The sequence below is a fragment of the Pararge aegeria genome, chromosome 19 (assembly GCF_905163445.1).
Source record: "Pararge aegeria chromosome 19, ilParAegt1.1, whole genome shotgun sequence".
Lineage (NCBI taxonomy): Eukaryota > Metazoa > Arthropoda > Insecta > Lepidoptera > Nymphalidae > Pararge > Pararge aegeria.
In genome coordinates this window covers 4,543,014-4,559,956 of record NC_053198.1, presented here as the reverse complement: position 1 = coordinate 4,559,956, position 16,943 = coordinate 4,543,014, and the positions used below count along the sequence as shown (strand labels likewise).

Sequence of the window (16,943 nt, the reverse complement as noted above, 5' to 3'; positions counted from 1 at the left end):
GAGGAAACCTGCATGCCTGAGAGTTCTCCATAATGTTCTCATAGGTGTGCGGAGTCCACCAATCCGCAATGGGCCAGCGTGGTGGCTTGACCCCTTCTCATTGTTCAAAAAAAATTATATATGTACCGCAATATATATACCGAGCTGTAGAAGAGTACCAAAAAACTGACAGCAGAAAGCAATTTTGCCAGACTTGTACCCTAATTGCCCCTAACCCGGTACCTCTCACTGACCACAGAGCTTACCACTGCGCCAACGAGAACGACAAAGTGTCCCGAACATTACCCTTTCAAATTATATTCAACTCTGTAGATAAATATATTTTTACACCTCGCGCCGCTTACAGTTTTTTGTGTTAATATTTAGCGACAAATAGAAATAACTGCGTCGTGTCCTAAAGCGTCGCTTAAGGTCAATGCTTTAGGTCGTCTAGGAAAGGTGCAGAACTCCTTTGTGGGGTTTCCGCTTTGACGAACAATATGATTCCTAAGGTAATTCTGGACCTACCAACGCATACATTTAAAAATGTGTAAAACACATCTAATACAGCGTATTTACTATACATGTGATGTATTTCTTAATGACAACGTAGATTTGAAGCAGCCAGCTCCGCTCTCATCACCCGCAAGATAGAAAAATGATCGTAAATGTTGATGTTGGAAAAGAGCAATTGCTGAGTTTCTTGCCGGCTCTTCTCGGTAGAATCTGCTTTCCGAACCGGTGGTAGAGTCACTACAAACACGTTTCAAAAGTGCTTATAAAGTAGGTCTACTTGAAATAAATGTTGTCGCTGACGGCAGGCGACAGTTGCCCCGACACTGACAATGTGTCGTCGGTGTAAAAACCCCTTAAGAAAATATTAATATTCTTTTGCAGGTACAGCATAGACGAGACCAGTCCGTCCAAAGAAGATAGTGCGCACTATGAAATTCTAAGCAAAGCCACAGACAACACGGAAGAGTGCGTCGCCTAGATATTGTCCCGGATCTACGATTATTTCGAGCCGGGACCAAACTTGACATTACCGCCTCTCTCCAGCGTTGAATAATCATTCACTCACTAAATAAATATACTGGGAGGATTTTTATATTTTTATAGAGGGGATTCCCCTGGAAAATGTGTCACACACTCTGGAAATAAAATTCAAAATGTTGATTCAAATTTGGTTTCCAAAATCAAGTAAAAATATTAAAAAACAATAAATCGTAGTCATAATAAAATATCTTTGTTTTATTTGTTTAAAATTTGGTATTCAAATGCGGGTTGTATGTTTACACCTTTAAATTAGGACCTGTGATGTATATTATGTGTAATGAGTTAATAAAAATAAAAAAATGTACTCTGTGTTATAGGAAATATTTTCATAGTAATATTTGCCGGACCAAGCTAATGGCTAAACAACTGTGCAGGGCATGCAAGGAGCAGGTCCTGCAACGTGCCGCTCTATTTCCATCAACATAAGCCACATGTGCCTAATTACAGCGGCAACCACGCCCTTCAGACCGGAACACATGCTGCTTAGCGGCAGAGATAATCATGGCCAGTGGCGTGCATAGAGGGTATGCACGGGGTATGCATATGACATAAAATGAAGAAAATCTCCAGTACGAGTTATAAATACTTAAGGGTAGGCTCTTTATAACTCTTACAATGCCTATCCTCAAGTTTTTTATCACTCGTACTGGAGATTTTCTTCATTTTATATCATTTGCATACCCTGTGCATACCCTCTATGCACAGGGTATGCAAATGGTCCACTGATCATGGCGGCAGTACTTCCCCGGACAAGCTCTGTCATAAAAAACTCTACTACATACATACACATATTATAATAGCTAGTTCCACGTAATTTTAGGTATTATCAATTATATGTTTTTCCATTTTTTTTTTACTTTCATTTCCATTTCATGCATTTGTTTCCAAGTTTTATACACATACTTTGGGTTTTAACTTAGAACAAATTTGTTATTATTTAAATTTAGATCTAGCTAAAGTTTTTACCTTTTTTCTGTACCTAATAACTATAAATACGACGGCCGACTGGCGCAGTGGGCAGCGACCCTGCTTTCTGAGTCCAAGGCCGTGGGTTCGATTCCCACAACTGGAAAAATGTTTGTGTGATGAACATAAGTGTTTTTCAGTGTCTGGCTGTTTATATGTATATTATAAGTATTTATGTATATTATTCATAAAAATATTCATCAGTCATCTTAGTACCCATAACACAAGCTACGCTTACTTTGGGGCTAGATGGCGATGTGTGTGTTGTCGTAGTATATTTATTTATTTGTATATTTATTTAAATAAAAAAATACATTTTTAATACATTGAAAAAAAAACAGGTAAACCTCAAAATTCAGATCAAGCCTTAGTCTAGAAAGTTCTGAATATTTGTACGCCAAATAACATCCACATGCAACCGTTATTTCTATTTACATTTGGTTTCCTTTCAAACAACGTAAATAATTATGAGATAAGTCATAACTTATCATAATTGAAATTGTCATTTTGTTTCTCGACCAATCCGATATATTTTTTTTTATATTCGGAAGTAGATATTGCGTAACGATTAAGATGTAAATTAAAATCCAATCATTATTTAATTAAAAAAAGTGATTTAGCACGCTTTAAGGTAACCTGCTGAATTCTAACACGCTTAAAAATACAAATATTTTGGTATATTGTTCTTTTCATTATTGAAGAGTTGATACCTACTGAGTTTCTTATCGGTCTATTATTGAAGATTCTGATTACCGGTGGTTGCACCGAACATAGTTTGAATAAACAGACACACAAACTTTCGCATTTATGATAAACTAGCGGTCCCTCGCGACTTTGTCCGCGTATGAGTCAACCTTAAAAGATAGACATGTACTGTCGCGGAATTTTTGGAATTTTTAAAGGGCAACAAGCGTACGCAGCGAAAGCTGACAAAAGGGAAAATAAACCCGATTTAGCCTTCACCCTTAGCAGTCCGTGTCTGAAACGTATGTACGGGAGCTATGGTTATACGCTCGACCGTAACAATAGGAAGATCTTCCTCCGAGCGGGTGATCGTGCTCGGGGACCGAGGTCCAAACATTCATTTTCGGAAGTTGTATATATATAGGCATTCTTAGTGAACACTTCGCTAGCGCGATGCAGGATTTTTGTAGCGCCATCTAGTTATGTAATGTGGAGACCGCTACACCGCTAATAGCGCTTCGTGCGTGGTGCCTGTACGATAACCACATAAGGATGCCACCGTTCACGGCGTCTCGCTGTTCTGTGGAACAATGGTGCCGGAGGAACAACATTATGAAGTTCCTGAGCACAATCGCCAAAGTATATCCTGTAAAAAACCGCCAGGCAGGCAATATTACGTCGGTGCTGTAAGCTGTGTAGTTTCGCTTGAGTAAGGGATTCGACGATCAACCTAGTCTAAGGCTTCAGTCTGGTACTTGGCAGCGCCATCCCACAGGTTCTTCTAGCGGTTGTCCTACGAGGCGACTCAGATAATACTACTACTATCTCTAACCATCGTGGTTATTATGGACAAGTAAAGACTTGTCCATAATAACCACGATCGTCAAAGGATGATCTCCCTGGCTCAGAGGTTAGCGCCGTGATTCCCAAGTCACAAGTCACCGGTTCGATTGGGGATTTTCAATTTCTGAATTTTCAGTTATAACCCTACCGACAAAGTCGTGCCGCTAAGCGATTTAGCGTTCCGGTTCGATGTCGCGTTGAAACCGATTAGGGGTATGAGTTCAATATACCATGCCAAACTCAATAACAGGTTAGCCCGCTACCATCTTAGACTGCAGCATCAGGTGAGGTTGGAGTCAAGGGCTAACTTGTAGAGTAAAAAAAGCTTCCTACCTTTGAGAGAGGCCTCAAGTACAGCAGTGAGTAAGCAGATCAATCGCGTGCCGATGATTGGACCGCAAACAAAACAAAAACAAGTGCGTCAAGTTCTCGTAACGAGGTCCTAAAGTCAATGTGTAATCGACTTAGTATTTGTTTATATAAACTCATAGAATACTAGTTACATATCACATAAGGGAACATCTGAACTGGCAATTTCACAGACAAAGTAAATGATTGCCAACTGTAACTGCTTTATTAAAAATCTTCTAAGGTACTCGTACATTGGATCCAAATGAAATTTTATGATTTTGTGTTTACAACTTTTATTATCACAGCATAGTTTAATTTTAATAGCATATAGTCAATTTTAAGCCGTAATTAAGTCTTATACTTACTTAATGTAACACATATTTTCGTCATTTTTGTGTGTAGGAAACATAAAATTTGAAATATATTAAAAAAATATCTCGTTTTTATCCTTTTAAACACAATCTTTTTTTTTCATTTTATTTAGCAGTATTTACACTAGATAAGTGAAAAGCATTGTAATAATTAGAATATTGGGTAATGCCACGTTAAAATTGTTTTTATTAAAAGACAAATACAACAAAAGAATAGAAATTTAGATGTAATTTCGTTTGTAGGTTAACTTTTATTTTATCGACATTTTACTTAAAATGGAACACACGTACCTAAAGTAATGTGAATAATACAAAGCACCTGTGTAAAAAATCGGTTATTATCCATATATATATATGTAGTGGAAATATAATATAATATATATATATATTATATTATTTTCCACTGAAACCTAAGGGAAGTGCTATCCTCATACTCCAACAATAATTCTTATTTGTCACATTATCACACTCATGTTAATTGATTTTCAATCAACAGTCTCCACGTCTAATGGAGAATCACACGTACTTCCATTTGAGTCATCTGAAGTACTGCTATAAGTCTGGCTCATATACCTATTAGATTCGATTGTGCTTCTACTTTCTACAAAGTTCTCGATCCCACTTCTGATGTTAAAGGAACTATGAGTAATTTCTTCTACGAAGTTATTGCTTCCATGTTGTCCAACATTGAATGAAGGTTGCAAAGATGGACTTTTTAGCGGAATCCATACGTTATTTGAAGTACTCTGGGGTGATGCGGTTGATGGCAAAGTCACTGCCCGAGGGGGCGTTATAGATCCGGATTTCTCCCTTCTTTCACGAGCTCTTCTGTTTTGGAACCATATCTTTATCTGCAACAAAAGTAATATAGTATAATTATAATTTCGCTGTTTAAGCATCGAGAAATGGACCAGCAGTATTGCGTAACTTTTTTGTCAGTTTTTAACCGGTGAATACATTACTTTTATACAAAGTTTGCGCCGTGTGCAACGGGTGCTGTTTGGCATGGTATGTTGGACACGTTTTGCACGGGGATGGAAAGTGGCTTATCTGTGCCCGAAGTTCTTCAATACGGATAATAGACAATTTTCAGTAAAGAGGTATTGCTATTTAAGAATTAAAGGCTAGAAAAGTGTCAATGCCCGTTTTCACTAACGACAAACCAGGTTTTGCCTAAACAAGTAACGCCTAAACTAAGGAGATTCCTAGGCATTTATTAATAGTTATCACCTAAGAGTTGGTGAAACGTTTTTTTTTCTATAGACATCGCCTAAATCATTAGGCATTCGATTTAGGTTTAGTTAACAGTTAAGAATATAGTTTTATTGCTTTAACTGTGTACTTTTTTTTTGGTGTCGTAAATGGCAATAGTTCCAATAGTTTGCCACTTTCTGGCGTGCAATTTTCTTACATACTTCGGGTTTATTTTACATGTGACTATTACAAGTATCTTAAACCTTAAAACCAAGCGGAAAATAGGTTACAATTTTATTACCACAAGCATAAGTACTTTTCGCAAATACGTAACATTTATTTTCTGTAACACATATGTTATATTCAAAATAGTCTTATAGTTTCTCAAAATGTGACATAACACCTACCTAAACGTATTTGATTTATGCACACAAAAGTAAAACGAAGTATACCTACAGAAATAAATAAGCAAAAACAGTTGAGTTGCCGTAATGAGGAGTTCAATCCTCTATCTTCGAAGATTTTCAACAAAGATTTTCATCTACAGACCTCCTCATTTCTGATTTGATCACGTAGAGGTACTCTGAGTATCGCTTTCTCCATCGCCCGCTGAGTAACTCTGAGCCTTCTTATGAGGCATATAGTAAGCGACCACGTTTCAACGCCGTAAGTCGTCACTGGCAACACGCACTGTTCGAAGACTGGTATCCAGGCACTGAGGGATATTGGACGAATAGATATAACAAAGTTTCCCGAACGCTGCCCATCTAAGCTGGATTCGACGGTTTAAATCTTTCTCTAATTTGAACCTACCTAACTGGATCGTTTGTTCCAGTCTTGGATTTGTCAATATCCCTAATCAAGTGCCCCTAGGCCGTATAGGCCGCGGCCCAGTGGCGTGCATAGGGTATGCAGATGATATAAATAGAAGAAAATCTCCAGTAAGAGTTAATAAAAACTTAAGGATGGGCATTGTAAGAGTTATAAAAAGCCAACCCTTAAGTATTTATAACTCGCTTGGCGCATTCCCCTGTATGCACGCCACTGTGTGTATACCTACGTATACAACGTGTAACGGAATTACGAAGTACTGTTGAAGGGTGCAGAACTTTTTTTCATAAGGAATCACTCTGTAAAAATATTAAGTCCAAAGAAGCGTATTTATTTTTCCATACAAACTAATTCAAAACATTATATATGTTTTACTGAAGATAAAAGGGGGACGCGTGCATAGTACCCACACTAACCGTACCTAATAAAGTGACAGGAGTTACTTGATTTTACTCATGCATGTGATGTTAGGGCTGTATCTGTTTGTTTTCGACTACTAGCGTACGGAGCGTTCAATTTCACAGATAAGTCTCGAAGACAGTAAATAATGTACCTAGTAGCCTCTATAGCCTCTGAAAACTTCGGTTTTCATTTACACGTTGTATTTACTCGTCTTACATCTAGAGTTTTTTATCCTCGTTTCTGATACGCACCGTTAAGATGTGGAACGCCCTCCCGGCAACTGTGTTTTCTGCCACGTATAAGTTGGGTACCTTCAAGGATAGAGTGAATAGGCTTCTTCTAGGCAAGCTTGCTGCAACCTAGACCTCATCATTCTTACGGGCTTGATTGTCGTCAAGGCCTATCATTAATAAAAAAAAAGAGTGCAGAACTCCCAACGATAACTTGTAACGGAATGGAAAAAACCTTATCGCAACTAACCCGATCATCTCGCAGCTGTAGTGCGGCTGCTAGGGCACGCAGCGCGGGCGGCGCTAGGTACGGAGCACGCGCGTACGCCGCCTCCAGCGCCGCTGCCTGAGCACCCGTGAACGGCACCCTCGCGTGCCTGCCAGAGCGACGCGCGCGGCACGCGGTGGAAACACCTGTAACATTCCAATTTCAAAATCATTTTTTTTTTTATTTCACTACATGTCAGCCTAACCTGCCGCGCGCACAGAAACGCGTGCTCGCTCTCCAAGAGCTCCCAAACTGTCACAATGCTGTCCTAGAGATGTGTTTGCTGATGAATGGATGAAGATCATGCGCGAGTGACTGGATTTTTGTAAGAAGTCCATGTAAATATAGATCAATAATTGTTTTAGTTGGTTCATTGTTATGTTTTTTTTGTCGTTTGGTTGTGTTGTTCTTTTTTTTATCTTTTTTAATTAGTGTAATTAGTTCTAAGTAACGTTAATTAATAAATTAACTTTGACCTTGACTGCAATATCACCTGACATTTTAGTCCCCCCTAGCTTCATCTTCTAGCACAGTTTTACAGTTTATGACATCTTCGGGCGGAAGTTTTATATTAAAAATATTATACGAATAACAATAAACGGGAGATTTAATTATAACTCGAATTAGTAAACACATAATAAAAATTACAAACTAACACTTTATAATTTAAAATCAATGATTGTTACTACTCCGGGAGTTAAATTCACCCATTTCCTGTTGCCTTTCATTGTTCAAGGACGTGTCCTTCATCAATCAATCAATTTCATGCCTGATTAAGGGATAGATGTAATTTTTGTATCCTGGCAATACTAGCCGTGCTAGTGTAAAGTGATGCTGCAGTTATATTAATAGACCAGACCAGAGAAAATTCTAAAATTATAAACTACCAATAGGCGTTTAAAAGTAGGTATTGGTCTCAGACAAAGTTGTGGGATAGTAGTTTTTCTTCTTTATTATAAACTAGCGACCGGTCCAGACTTCGCGCGGATATAAATTAGAAAAGAGTAGTGTTGCCCAAATTCAGTCTTGGTCTTGCAGTCTTGGTCTTGTTCTTGCGTTTTTGCAAGACCAAGACCAAGAACAAGACCGCGTATTTTTAGCAAGACCAAGACCAAGACTGACCGTGCAAGACTTGAGCAAGAACAAGACATAGCCTGCAAGACTCTTGCGTCTTGCAGCTAGGACTTAGCGCTATTTCACGGAGTAGTTAGGTGTAACAGTTCGGTGTATAGGTAGGTAGGTACGCTTAGGAATTCTATGAGACGCAAAAAACTATATCAAAGAATATGAAAAACTGGACCTATGCGCATTACGACTAATACCATAAACATAGCGAATAAAAAAATATCTATTAAAATCAAACTGAGTGCATGCATAGTTATGTTTTAACCATCGGCACTTTGATAATGCGGCATCAAAGGTTTTGTACTTACTTCTCAAAGAAATTTGCCGCTTTTCGGAAGTACATGGTTATGATACACGCGCCGGCGGCTTCTTTTGAAATCTAAAACAATCGTTGCCGCCGCGCCGAAATCATAACATTTGACACTATTCATGCAAAATAATTTCGAATTTTAAGAGTACCTACAGGTGTTCCAAAGAATAAATAAGTTTCAGATTGGTGATTTTAGATTGGTGGAGGACGCATGAGACAGAGTATCCGATTTTATCGAAAATGGCCCGTGATTTTCTCTCAATACCTGCAACTTCAGTACCTGCTGAGAGGTTATTTTCTAAAGCATCATTAGTAATTAGAAAACATAGAAATAGGTTAAGTGATGAGTCAGCCAGATGGTTACTTTGTATTAATTCTTGGTCAAAAGAATTGATATAAAGTATCATAACCTAATGATAAAGCTGTTGATTTGTGTTGTATTTTATTTTTTATTCAAATAAATGATAAATCGTAAAACTCTTTTATTAAATTTCTTATAAGTTGAGGGTTCAATCTCTTTCTAGACAGATAAGTATTGTTCTTTAAAATACAGTCAAGTTATTGTAATTAATTTGTTTTTTTACATGTTTTAGCAAATGTAAGCTTATAAATCATAAATGTTTATTAAGAAACAGTTACTTCCATGGAAAACGACATATAGGTCAGTTGATTTTTCGAATTTCTTATCAAATCTTCAGTTATTTATTAATCTGCTTGATCTTTACTATGGCTATGTTAATTCAAGCTCACAATGTTCCAATTCTAATACGTTTTTCTAAGATTTAAAGTAAACTTTAATAAATAGTAATAGACTAATAGGTAATTGCAAGACTTGCAAGACTCTTGCTGCAAGACCAAGACCAAGACCAAGACTGGGAGCGCAAGACCAAGACCAAGACCAAGACCAGGTGTATTGGCGCAAGACCAAGACCAAGACTGGCTAAGTCTCGTCTTGTTCTTGCATTTGGGCAACACTAGAAAAGAGAGTAAAGTTACTGCTATGTACATTTTTTTCGGCGATTTGGCCATCCTTTTTTTCTACCAAGCAGATGGCCTACCTGATGGTAAATGAAAGCTCATCGTCTGTAAACAGAGCAACACTTCGCAAAGTATACGACCTGCAAAGTTCCGCCCTATGTCCATTAATCTGAGGCGTAGGTGTAAAGCCTAACCCAACATGAACACAGCAATTCTGCTTGGCGGCAAAATTCAGCATAAGGTTAGTTAGTACATACGATATTAGAATATATATATATTTATACTAGCGGACCCCAGCGCCATCAGTCGGGCTAATTTGTGAATCTAAACCATTCAGTGTGCCAATCGGCCCAGCCGTTTAGGAGGAGTTCAGTGACATACACATGCACACAAGAAATATATATATATAAAGATATATACTACCGTCATCATCATCAATCATCAATAGCCTGCAACAGTCCACTGCTGGACTAAAGGCTTCTTCCAATGGGAGGCTCGTAATAACCACGCTGGGCAGACGGGTTGGTGATCGCAGTAGATGGTAGTTTTAGCACTGAGAATGCTGCTGTCCGTTGTCCGTTGTACATACAATACCCTCAGATGTGTTTATACCATAGTGATGAGGTTTTCAGCTTTTCGGCAAGCCGATTCTGTACCTCAGTTCGAATTTCGAAATTCAAAATTCATTTATTTCAAGTAAGCCTAATATAAGCACTTTTGAAACGTCAAGTCTGTCTGTTTGTAGTTACTCTACCACCGGTTCAGGAAGCAGATTCTATCGAGAAGAAGCCGGTGGGAAACTCAGCAGTTGCTCTTTTCCAACATCAACAATTTACGTTTGACACGGACTTTAACTAGACACTGTGCAAAGTTGCCATAAGATAACCTGATAAATCTATATGTGGCTTTATAAAACCTAGGTTTCCAACTAAGTTCATTTCAGCTCTGTTAGCAGATACAATTATAACGTAAGGTTTAAATAACTAACCGCCTGTTCGAGAAACACTACTAGAGTGGACTGTCGGTGAGTGGTTTTTGAAGCTTCAATATTAGTCTTTTACACGATTTCTGTATGTTGTTAATTCTATGGGTAAATACTACTTATGCCATAATAAATAACGCCTAATTAAAGAAGGTTCCTAGGCAGACATTTACCTTTCACCAAACGATTTAAACTAAACAACTCATATGCCTAACCTAACTAGTCTATGGTTCTTGCCACAAGAAGTAGTATTCTGTGTTTGTATTTTCATATTTTTCATCTGTCAAGTGTCAGTTTTAGAGTAAATCGAAGTAAATGTATGCCTAGGAATCTTTTTTGTTTAGGCGTTACTTACTTAGGCATCGCCTTGAACGTCGTTAGTGGATAATCCTCTAGCTTAATTTTATGTCAATTGAGATACAGAAGAGCCCTGCTGGCGTATGTTATGTTTCGGAGCTGTAAATCGATACGCATAACGACCGAGTGGCGCAGTGGGCAGCGACCCGGCTTTCTGAGTTCAAGGTCGTGGGTTCGATTCCCACAACTGGATAATGTTTGTGTGATGAACATTAATGTTTTTCAGTGTCTGGGTGTTTATCTGTATATTATAAGTATTTATATGTATTATATTCATTAGCTATCTTAGTAATAATACACAACACAAGCTACGCTTACTTTGGGGCTAGATGGCGATGTGTGTATTGTCGTAGTATATTTATTTATTTATTTATTTATTTATAAATTAATTGAATCTTACGTGGCAGTCTCGGGGGCTGGTACCGAGTGCAACATAACCAACTTGGAGCTTGATCGCTGCTCCCACTATTTGAATCCTCACTTAAAATCCTTTCTATACTAAAATCGGAACTACCGCACTTTGCACTGGAAACGGGAGATAAATTCATGATCGCAACTTTCAAAACTGCAGACAAATGTAACGATGCGTTGTTTATAAGAACCTTCACAGGGGGTTGGGTTTCCTAAACCACGCCCCACGTTTCTTTTTGGGGTAGACTTAAATGCTTCCCCTAAATTATTAAGAGATCCCTTGATATAACTCGAGATATTCGAGCACCGAAATTTTTACACGTCAGACTAAAATGAACTTTATTGATATTGTTTTAATGATCAAATACTGTAGACAACGCAATTGGCGGTGCGTTTGTAAAATCAAAATCTGTAGCACACAGTTTGCGACTCTAAACCAAGGGATTTAAGATTAGTTTACTTTGACATCATATTGTTTGAGCACTGTACAATGACGAGCGTGCAAATAGTTTATTAAGGGCACATAAGATCCTTATCAGACGCGTCTGAATGGGTAGTACGCACCAATGGACCCGCAAGTGTTGTGACAGTGGTTCATTCATACGCAACTAGTATTGAATGAGAAATTGATACAGTTTGCACACAAAAGGATGTTATTACTTTAAGGGTATGTGGGAAAATTAATTTTCAACTTGTATTATGTTACCTTTGTTAGTTGTATTATAATATGTAATGTAATATGATACGGGATTGTGATTGCTAATTAAAATGTTATTAACATCTGACTTCTATTATGGACATGTGGTCATGAATTGATACTAGCTTTTAGTTATTATCTTGGTTAATTGTAGTGCGTGTGTACACAGGCTTGCTCCCTCAAGAAGAGAGGATTTTCCACTAACGACGCGCAAGGCGATATCTGAGTAAGTAACGCCTTAAAAGATTCATCCTTCGATTTAATCTAAAACTGACACTTGATAGATTTTTTTTTATAACCTTAAAGCAATACGAAAAATAGAAAATATGATAATACAAACACAAAATACCACAGCTTGTGGCAAGAACCATAGACAAGTTAGGTTATATGAGTTGTTTAGTGAAAATCGATTAGTGAAAGGTAAAATGTCTGCATAGGAACCTTCTTTAATTAGGCGTTATTTATTATGGCATTGCCTTGTCATTCGTTATTGACGTGCATTAGTGCTTGTTTAGTAGAAGTAGAGCTTTTTAGGACAGAGTTCGTCCGGGAAAGAGCTACGGCAATGCTTATTTCTGCCGCCAATTAGTATTACTGTGTTCCGGCCTGGAGGCCCCGACGGGTGTGGTTGCCGGTGTAATAAAAAAGCACATGAGGCACCTCTCTGGCACAGCGGTGAAAACTGTGGTTTTCAAGTTGGAGGTCCCGGATTCGATTCCTGGCAGGGCAGATTTGGGAATTTATTTCTGAATTTTCTTTGGTCTGGTCTGGTGGGAGGTAAAGACGTGCCGATTGAGTGTTCCGGTGCGATGTCGCGTAGATACCGATTAGGGATATGGGTAACATATAACTGCCATACTCTGTAACTGGTTAACCCGCTACCATCTTAGATTGCATCATCACTGAGATTGCTGTCACGGCTGACTTGTAGTGTTAAAAAAAAACAACCTATGCCTAAGGTTGATGGGTGGCAATTTGCAGGATCAATGGCGTGCACTTCATACATGCACAAAAGCTCTGCCTACCCTAAAATTTGCATAATTGCCAACAGAGGAGGATTTTGACATTTTATGCCATTTTAAGATTGTTTTTTTTATACGTGATGGTTTTCCACTTACCATCAAGTATGCTAGTGCTTAATATTATTAATATAAAGAAGTCCATATAAAGTGTCACTAATGAGTACCTACCTACTCGACTCAATTAAATGAGTATGATAAACTGAGTGTATAAATAAAAGCTTTCCATGTAGATTAAACTAAAAAATTCACAACCCGCATTAATTGTAATGGCTTGAAATCGAATTTATGAGTATACTAGCGTCCCTCGCGACTTCGTCCGCCTATTAGTCACCCTTAAAATAAATGCTGTCATACAAATACATACTACTGTAAACATATGCTGTCGCGGACTTTTTTCAGAACTTTTAAAGGGTAACAACTTTTTTATACATGACTTTATCGAAACCGATTACGCAGCGCACGCATCGCAAGCTCTCAAAAGAAAAAAGAACCGCCGATTTTGAAACATTCTTCAATGGTGTTATGCTCCTTTCGGTTTTAGCGTGTTGACATACCTTCCTCGATAAATGTGCTATCCAACTCTGAAAGAATTTTTCTAATCGGTTTCTGAAATCATCGCGTTCAAGTAAACAAACAAACAAAAAAACTCTTCAGCTTGATATATACCTACTCATAAGATAAAATGTGTGCGTGTGTATGTGTGTATGAACTATGGTTTTTGCTAGTATCTAGGACTATAACCATTTTGCTGTTACCATAGTACATAATTCGTAACCCCATTTGAGCTTAAATGTAAACCTAACTGATGTTATGGTTGTCACTGCGTATTTTAGGACATTAAGTATTGTAATGCCCCATCGTCTTAGTACTAGGCTTGTTTATAATACTTACCTACCTTTTATAACAAAAACCTTGACCAGGAGAATAAACGATGTCGTTTAGAGAAAAAAGTACCCTTAGTAAGAGATTTGCACGCTGGAAGTCGTTTGTGATCTCGAAATACTAGCATCGTAGTAAAATGGACAGAATGTTACGCAGGTTAAAGTTAGACTCTGTATCACTTATTTCAAACAATTAACATCGTGTTTTAATAGACCAAATTTGAGGCAGGTTAAATTCCTTCAAAGCATTCCTGATTGATACTGACTAGTGTTTTAATAGTTTAAAACGACTACGATTGCGTTTCTCCCAAAGTGCAGGAAGTCTTTGGAGTCCACAACAAATTAAATTAGTTTTGTCATAAAAACGACTTAAGTTAAATTCGAATTAAAGAATAAAAAGTCTTAGAATTAAATATAATGGGAAATGTTAGAACTATCTAGATGATATTATATTATGACACCTAAGGAGGTGGAGCCATTATATCTAAAGTTGTCTTTATTGATCCCCGGGAAGGCCGTAGACAACTGAGGGCCTCATGGGCTTGCTCTAGAAATAAATTTGGGTGTCCATGAGATGTAAATAGGGGTCAATGATAATGGCTGTCATTTAAGAAGGTTTAAATGTCATTTTGGGTTTGCAAGAGTAGAATGGTAAGTGAAATGTAAGTATTTCAAACTAGATATAAAAACAACTTTACCCAAAACTGTAAAACACTGTAACTGTTTACAAGACCAAAAAAAATTGGGGACTATTACGTTTATACGAATAGACATTTGTTATCGTATTATCGTTCTTAGACTTCGCTAAGACTTAAGAAACAGGTAAAATAAGACAAACAAATGTGTCTAGCATAAATCTCTCTCGTTTAACGTTTAACTTTGCGCAAAGAAGAATAACGCTGTTTAGTTCTCAGTTTTAGACATATTATCTAGCATCATCTACACATAATATGGATGAAATCTGCTCGACATAGACCTATTGTTGGCATTTCATCACTTTACGCTACTCGCATACAGAACGTACCGAACGTACAAATCTCGTACTAAAGGTTCAGGAAGAGATTCGTTTTAGTTTTTTTATTGTCCACAATTAGTTATACCAAGTGACCAAAAAAGTGCTTTACTGCGCGTTACTTTATGGTAACTAACTTTTAAGTAATAAGTCCCTCGTTTGTTTAACAGATAGCAGGTATGAGCCTAAATCACGAGATTCCAGCTACTTAAGTAAAATGACTTAAGCAAGATCTTAAATAGATTATCAGTTTGGATCTCGTTAACAAAACAACAAGTAAGTAGGTATGTCTCCAAGTTTGGAGAACACATTATTAGACCACGATCCATGCAACTAAGAAATATCGACAAATCAAAAAATATCATCGTGGTATTTACCCGTTTACTATATTTAAGAAATGTTGATTAACCGCGAAAATCTTAGTTTAAGATCTTTAATAAACACATTATTGTTGCATCGTAAACAACCTGGGACACCTAAAGAAGCTGGGCCAGAACAATAATTTTTTGAATCACATTAAAAATACAATTAGGAGACAATATGTAACTGAATTTCTTTCCATGAGTTTACCAGTCCCATAGGAAGGAGAGCTCGTCAATTAGGGATTTGATTGAGGCTTCGGCCATGGCATAGTTACCTACCTACCGACACAGAAGTGCCGCTAATTTATTTAATTTTAACCATCCAGTACCTGAGTACAGAGACGTGTTAAAACCCATAAGGTAACTTGTCATCATCATCAGCATCATATAAACCTAGAAGATAGACTTCCACTGTTTGACATAGGTCTTTTGAAGTTCCAAATTCCACGGTTTTGTGCCGCTTGTGTCCGGCGGCTCCCCGCGACGCGCTTGACGTCTGTCCACTTCGTTGGGGGTCAATCAACGCTGCGCTTACCAATGCCTAAAACCTGCGTAAGGGGCCGCCATTTCAGCACCTTGGGACACCAACCAATTCCAACTTCCATGGACAGGTAACTGGTAGCAGCATATAAATTGAAAATGCCCCTATTTCCAGCTGGGATAAGGTTTCTTATCACCTTAACCCAGCCAGGAATAGCGAGGCCACTTCAATATGGACGGACGGGAAGTAACGACAGGGAGTATCCGGATACAAGCATCAGCAGGGCTAGCACGGGCAGGAGACAAAAATAATATCCCCCGATTATATCCCCTGACAAGGAATATAATTAAAGTGTCCACCTGATAAAGTACGGGAATATAGAATAGGAGAAGTTTACCCCCGTTTATTATTGCACATATATTGTTTGGATATTATTTCCACTTGGGCGCCTGTGCTCTGAGAGTTGATAAAGCTGTGGGAGACGATACATTTATATCCTTTCCCCGGGTATATAATTGTCCAATGCCCATGCTAGCCGTGCAGAGACAACTATTGAGTACATATATAAAAAATGTTATAGGTTTTCAAGCAGCCTTACAATTGTGGCACCCGAGATTTGATGCTTTTGCAAGCAATTGCTTAATTTGCTTATAGGCTAATCCGGGAATGCCTATGCGATATTATGTGCAGTAGGTACTGGTCATCCTTTGGTTGAGATGATAATGATAAGCAATTATAATTTGTTTTAGCTGATTTGTTACATAATTGATTGTAAACATCTGCGATCGCCGGCTATTGAGCGTTATCTTGCCGCGCCGATCTCTAGTGGTTATTGTTACACAATCGTAACAATTACTGGATTACAATCTGTGTTGTCTGTTTACAATTCCCTTTACGTCCTCAAAATGCGGTTTAAAAACCAAATGATGCCACTTCAATGTTTAAATAATAACAATTGTGTAGCGTTTAAGTTTGAAAGTTGTCTTGGTTGCGGTTTGACCAATCTACAATCTGCTGTAGGCACTCCATAAGACTGAAACGTTTGTTTGTATGTTTGAACATGCTAGTCTCAGAACTTTTTTTATCATCTCCCTAGCATAAATTGTATGTACATTTGTATTGTGTTTACATTAGCCTTAATACCAGATTT

The 16,943-nt window shown here is 37.8% G+C and overlaps 2 protein-coding genes across 3 annotated transcripts in view; one reads left to right on the top strand and one right to left on the bottom strand.

Moving 5' to 3' along the window:
• The window catches only part of LOC120631868 (N-alpha-acetyltransferase 40), a 35,538-nt gene extending 34,340 nt beyond the window's left edge, over window positions 1–1,198 (top strand). Inside the window, exons 5-6 of one of the 2 annotated variants that reach the window (XM_039901527.1) lie at window positions 877–997; window positions 1,034–1,198. In XM_039901527.1, coding sequence (XP_039757461.1) covers window positions 877–973 — 97 coding nt within the window. In that variant the 3' untranslated portion in view covers window positions 974–997; window positions 1,034–1,198. Of the gene's footprint in view, window positions 1–876 lie in introns of both variants that reach the window. The other variant, XM_039901526.1, reaches the window with a different exon arrangement.
• A 3,537-nt stretch (window positions 1,199–4,735) lies between these two features.
• On the bottom strand, window positions 4,736–11,475 carry LOC120632156 (homeobox protein MSX-2-like). Its single transcript, XM_039901960.1, has 3 exons — window positions 11,328–11,475; window positions 7,158–7,321; window positions 4,736–5,101 (listed from the first exon to the last, which is right to left on the bottom strand). The coding sequence occupies exons 1-3, from the start codon at window positions 11,473–11,475 to the stop codon at window positions 4,736–4,738; spliced, it is 678 nt and encodes a 225-aa protein (XP_039757894.1).
• Between the last annotated feature and the right edge of the window lie 5,468 nt (window positions 11,476–16,943).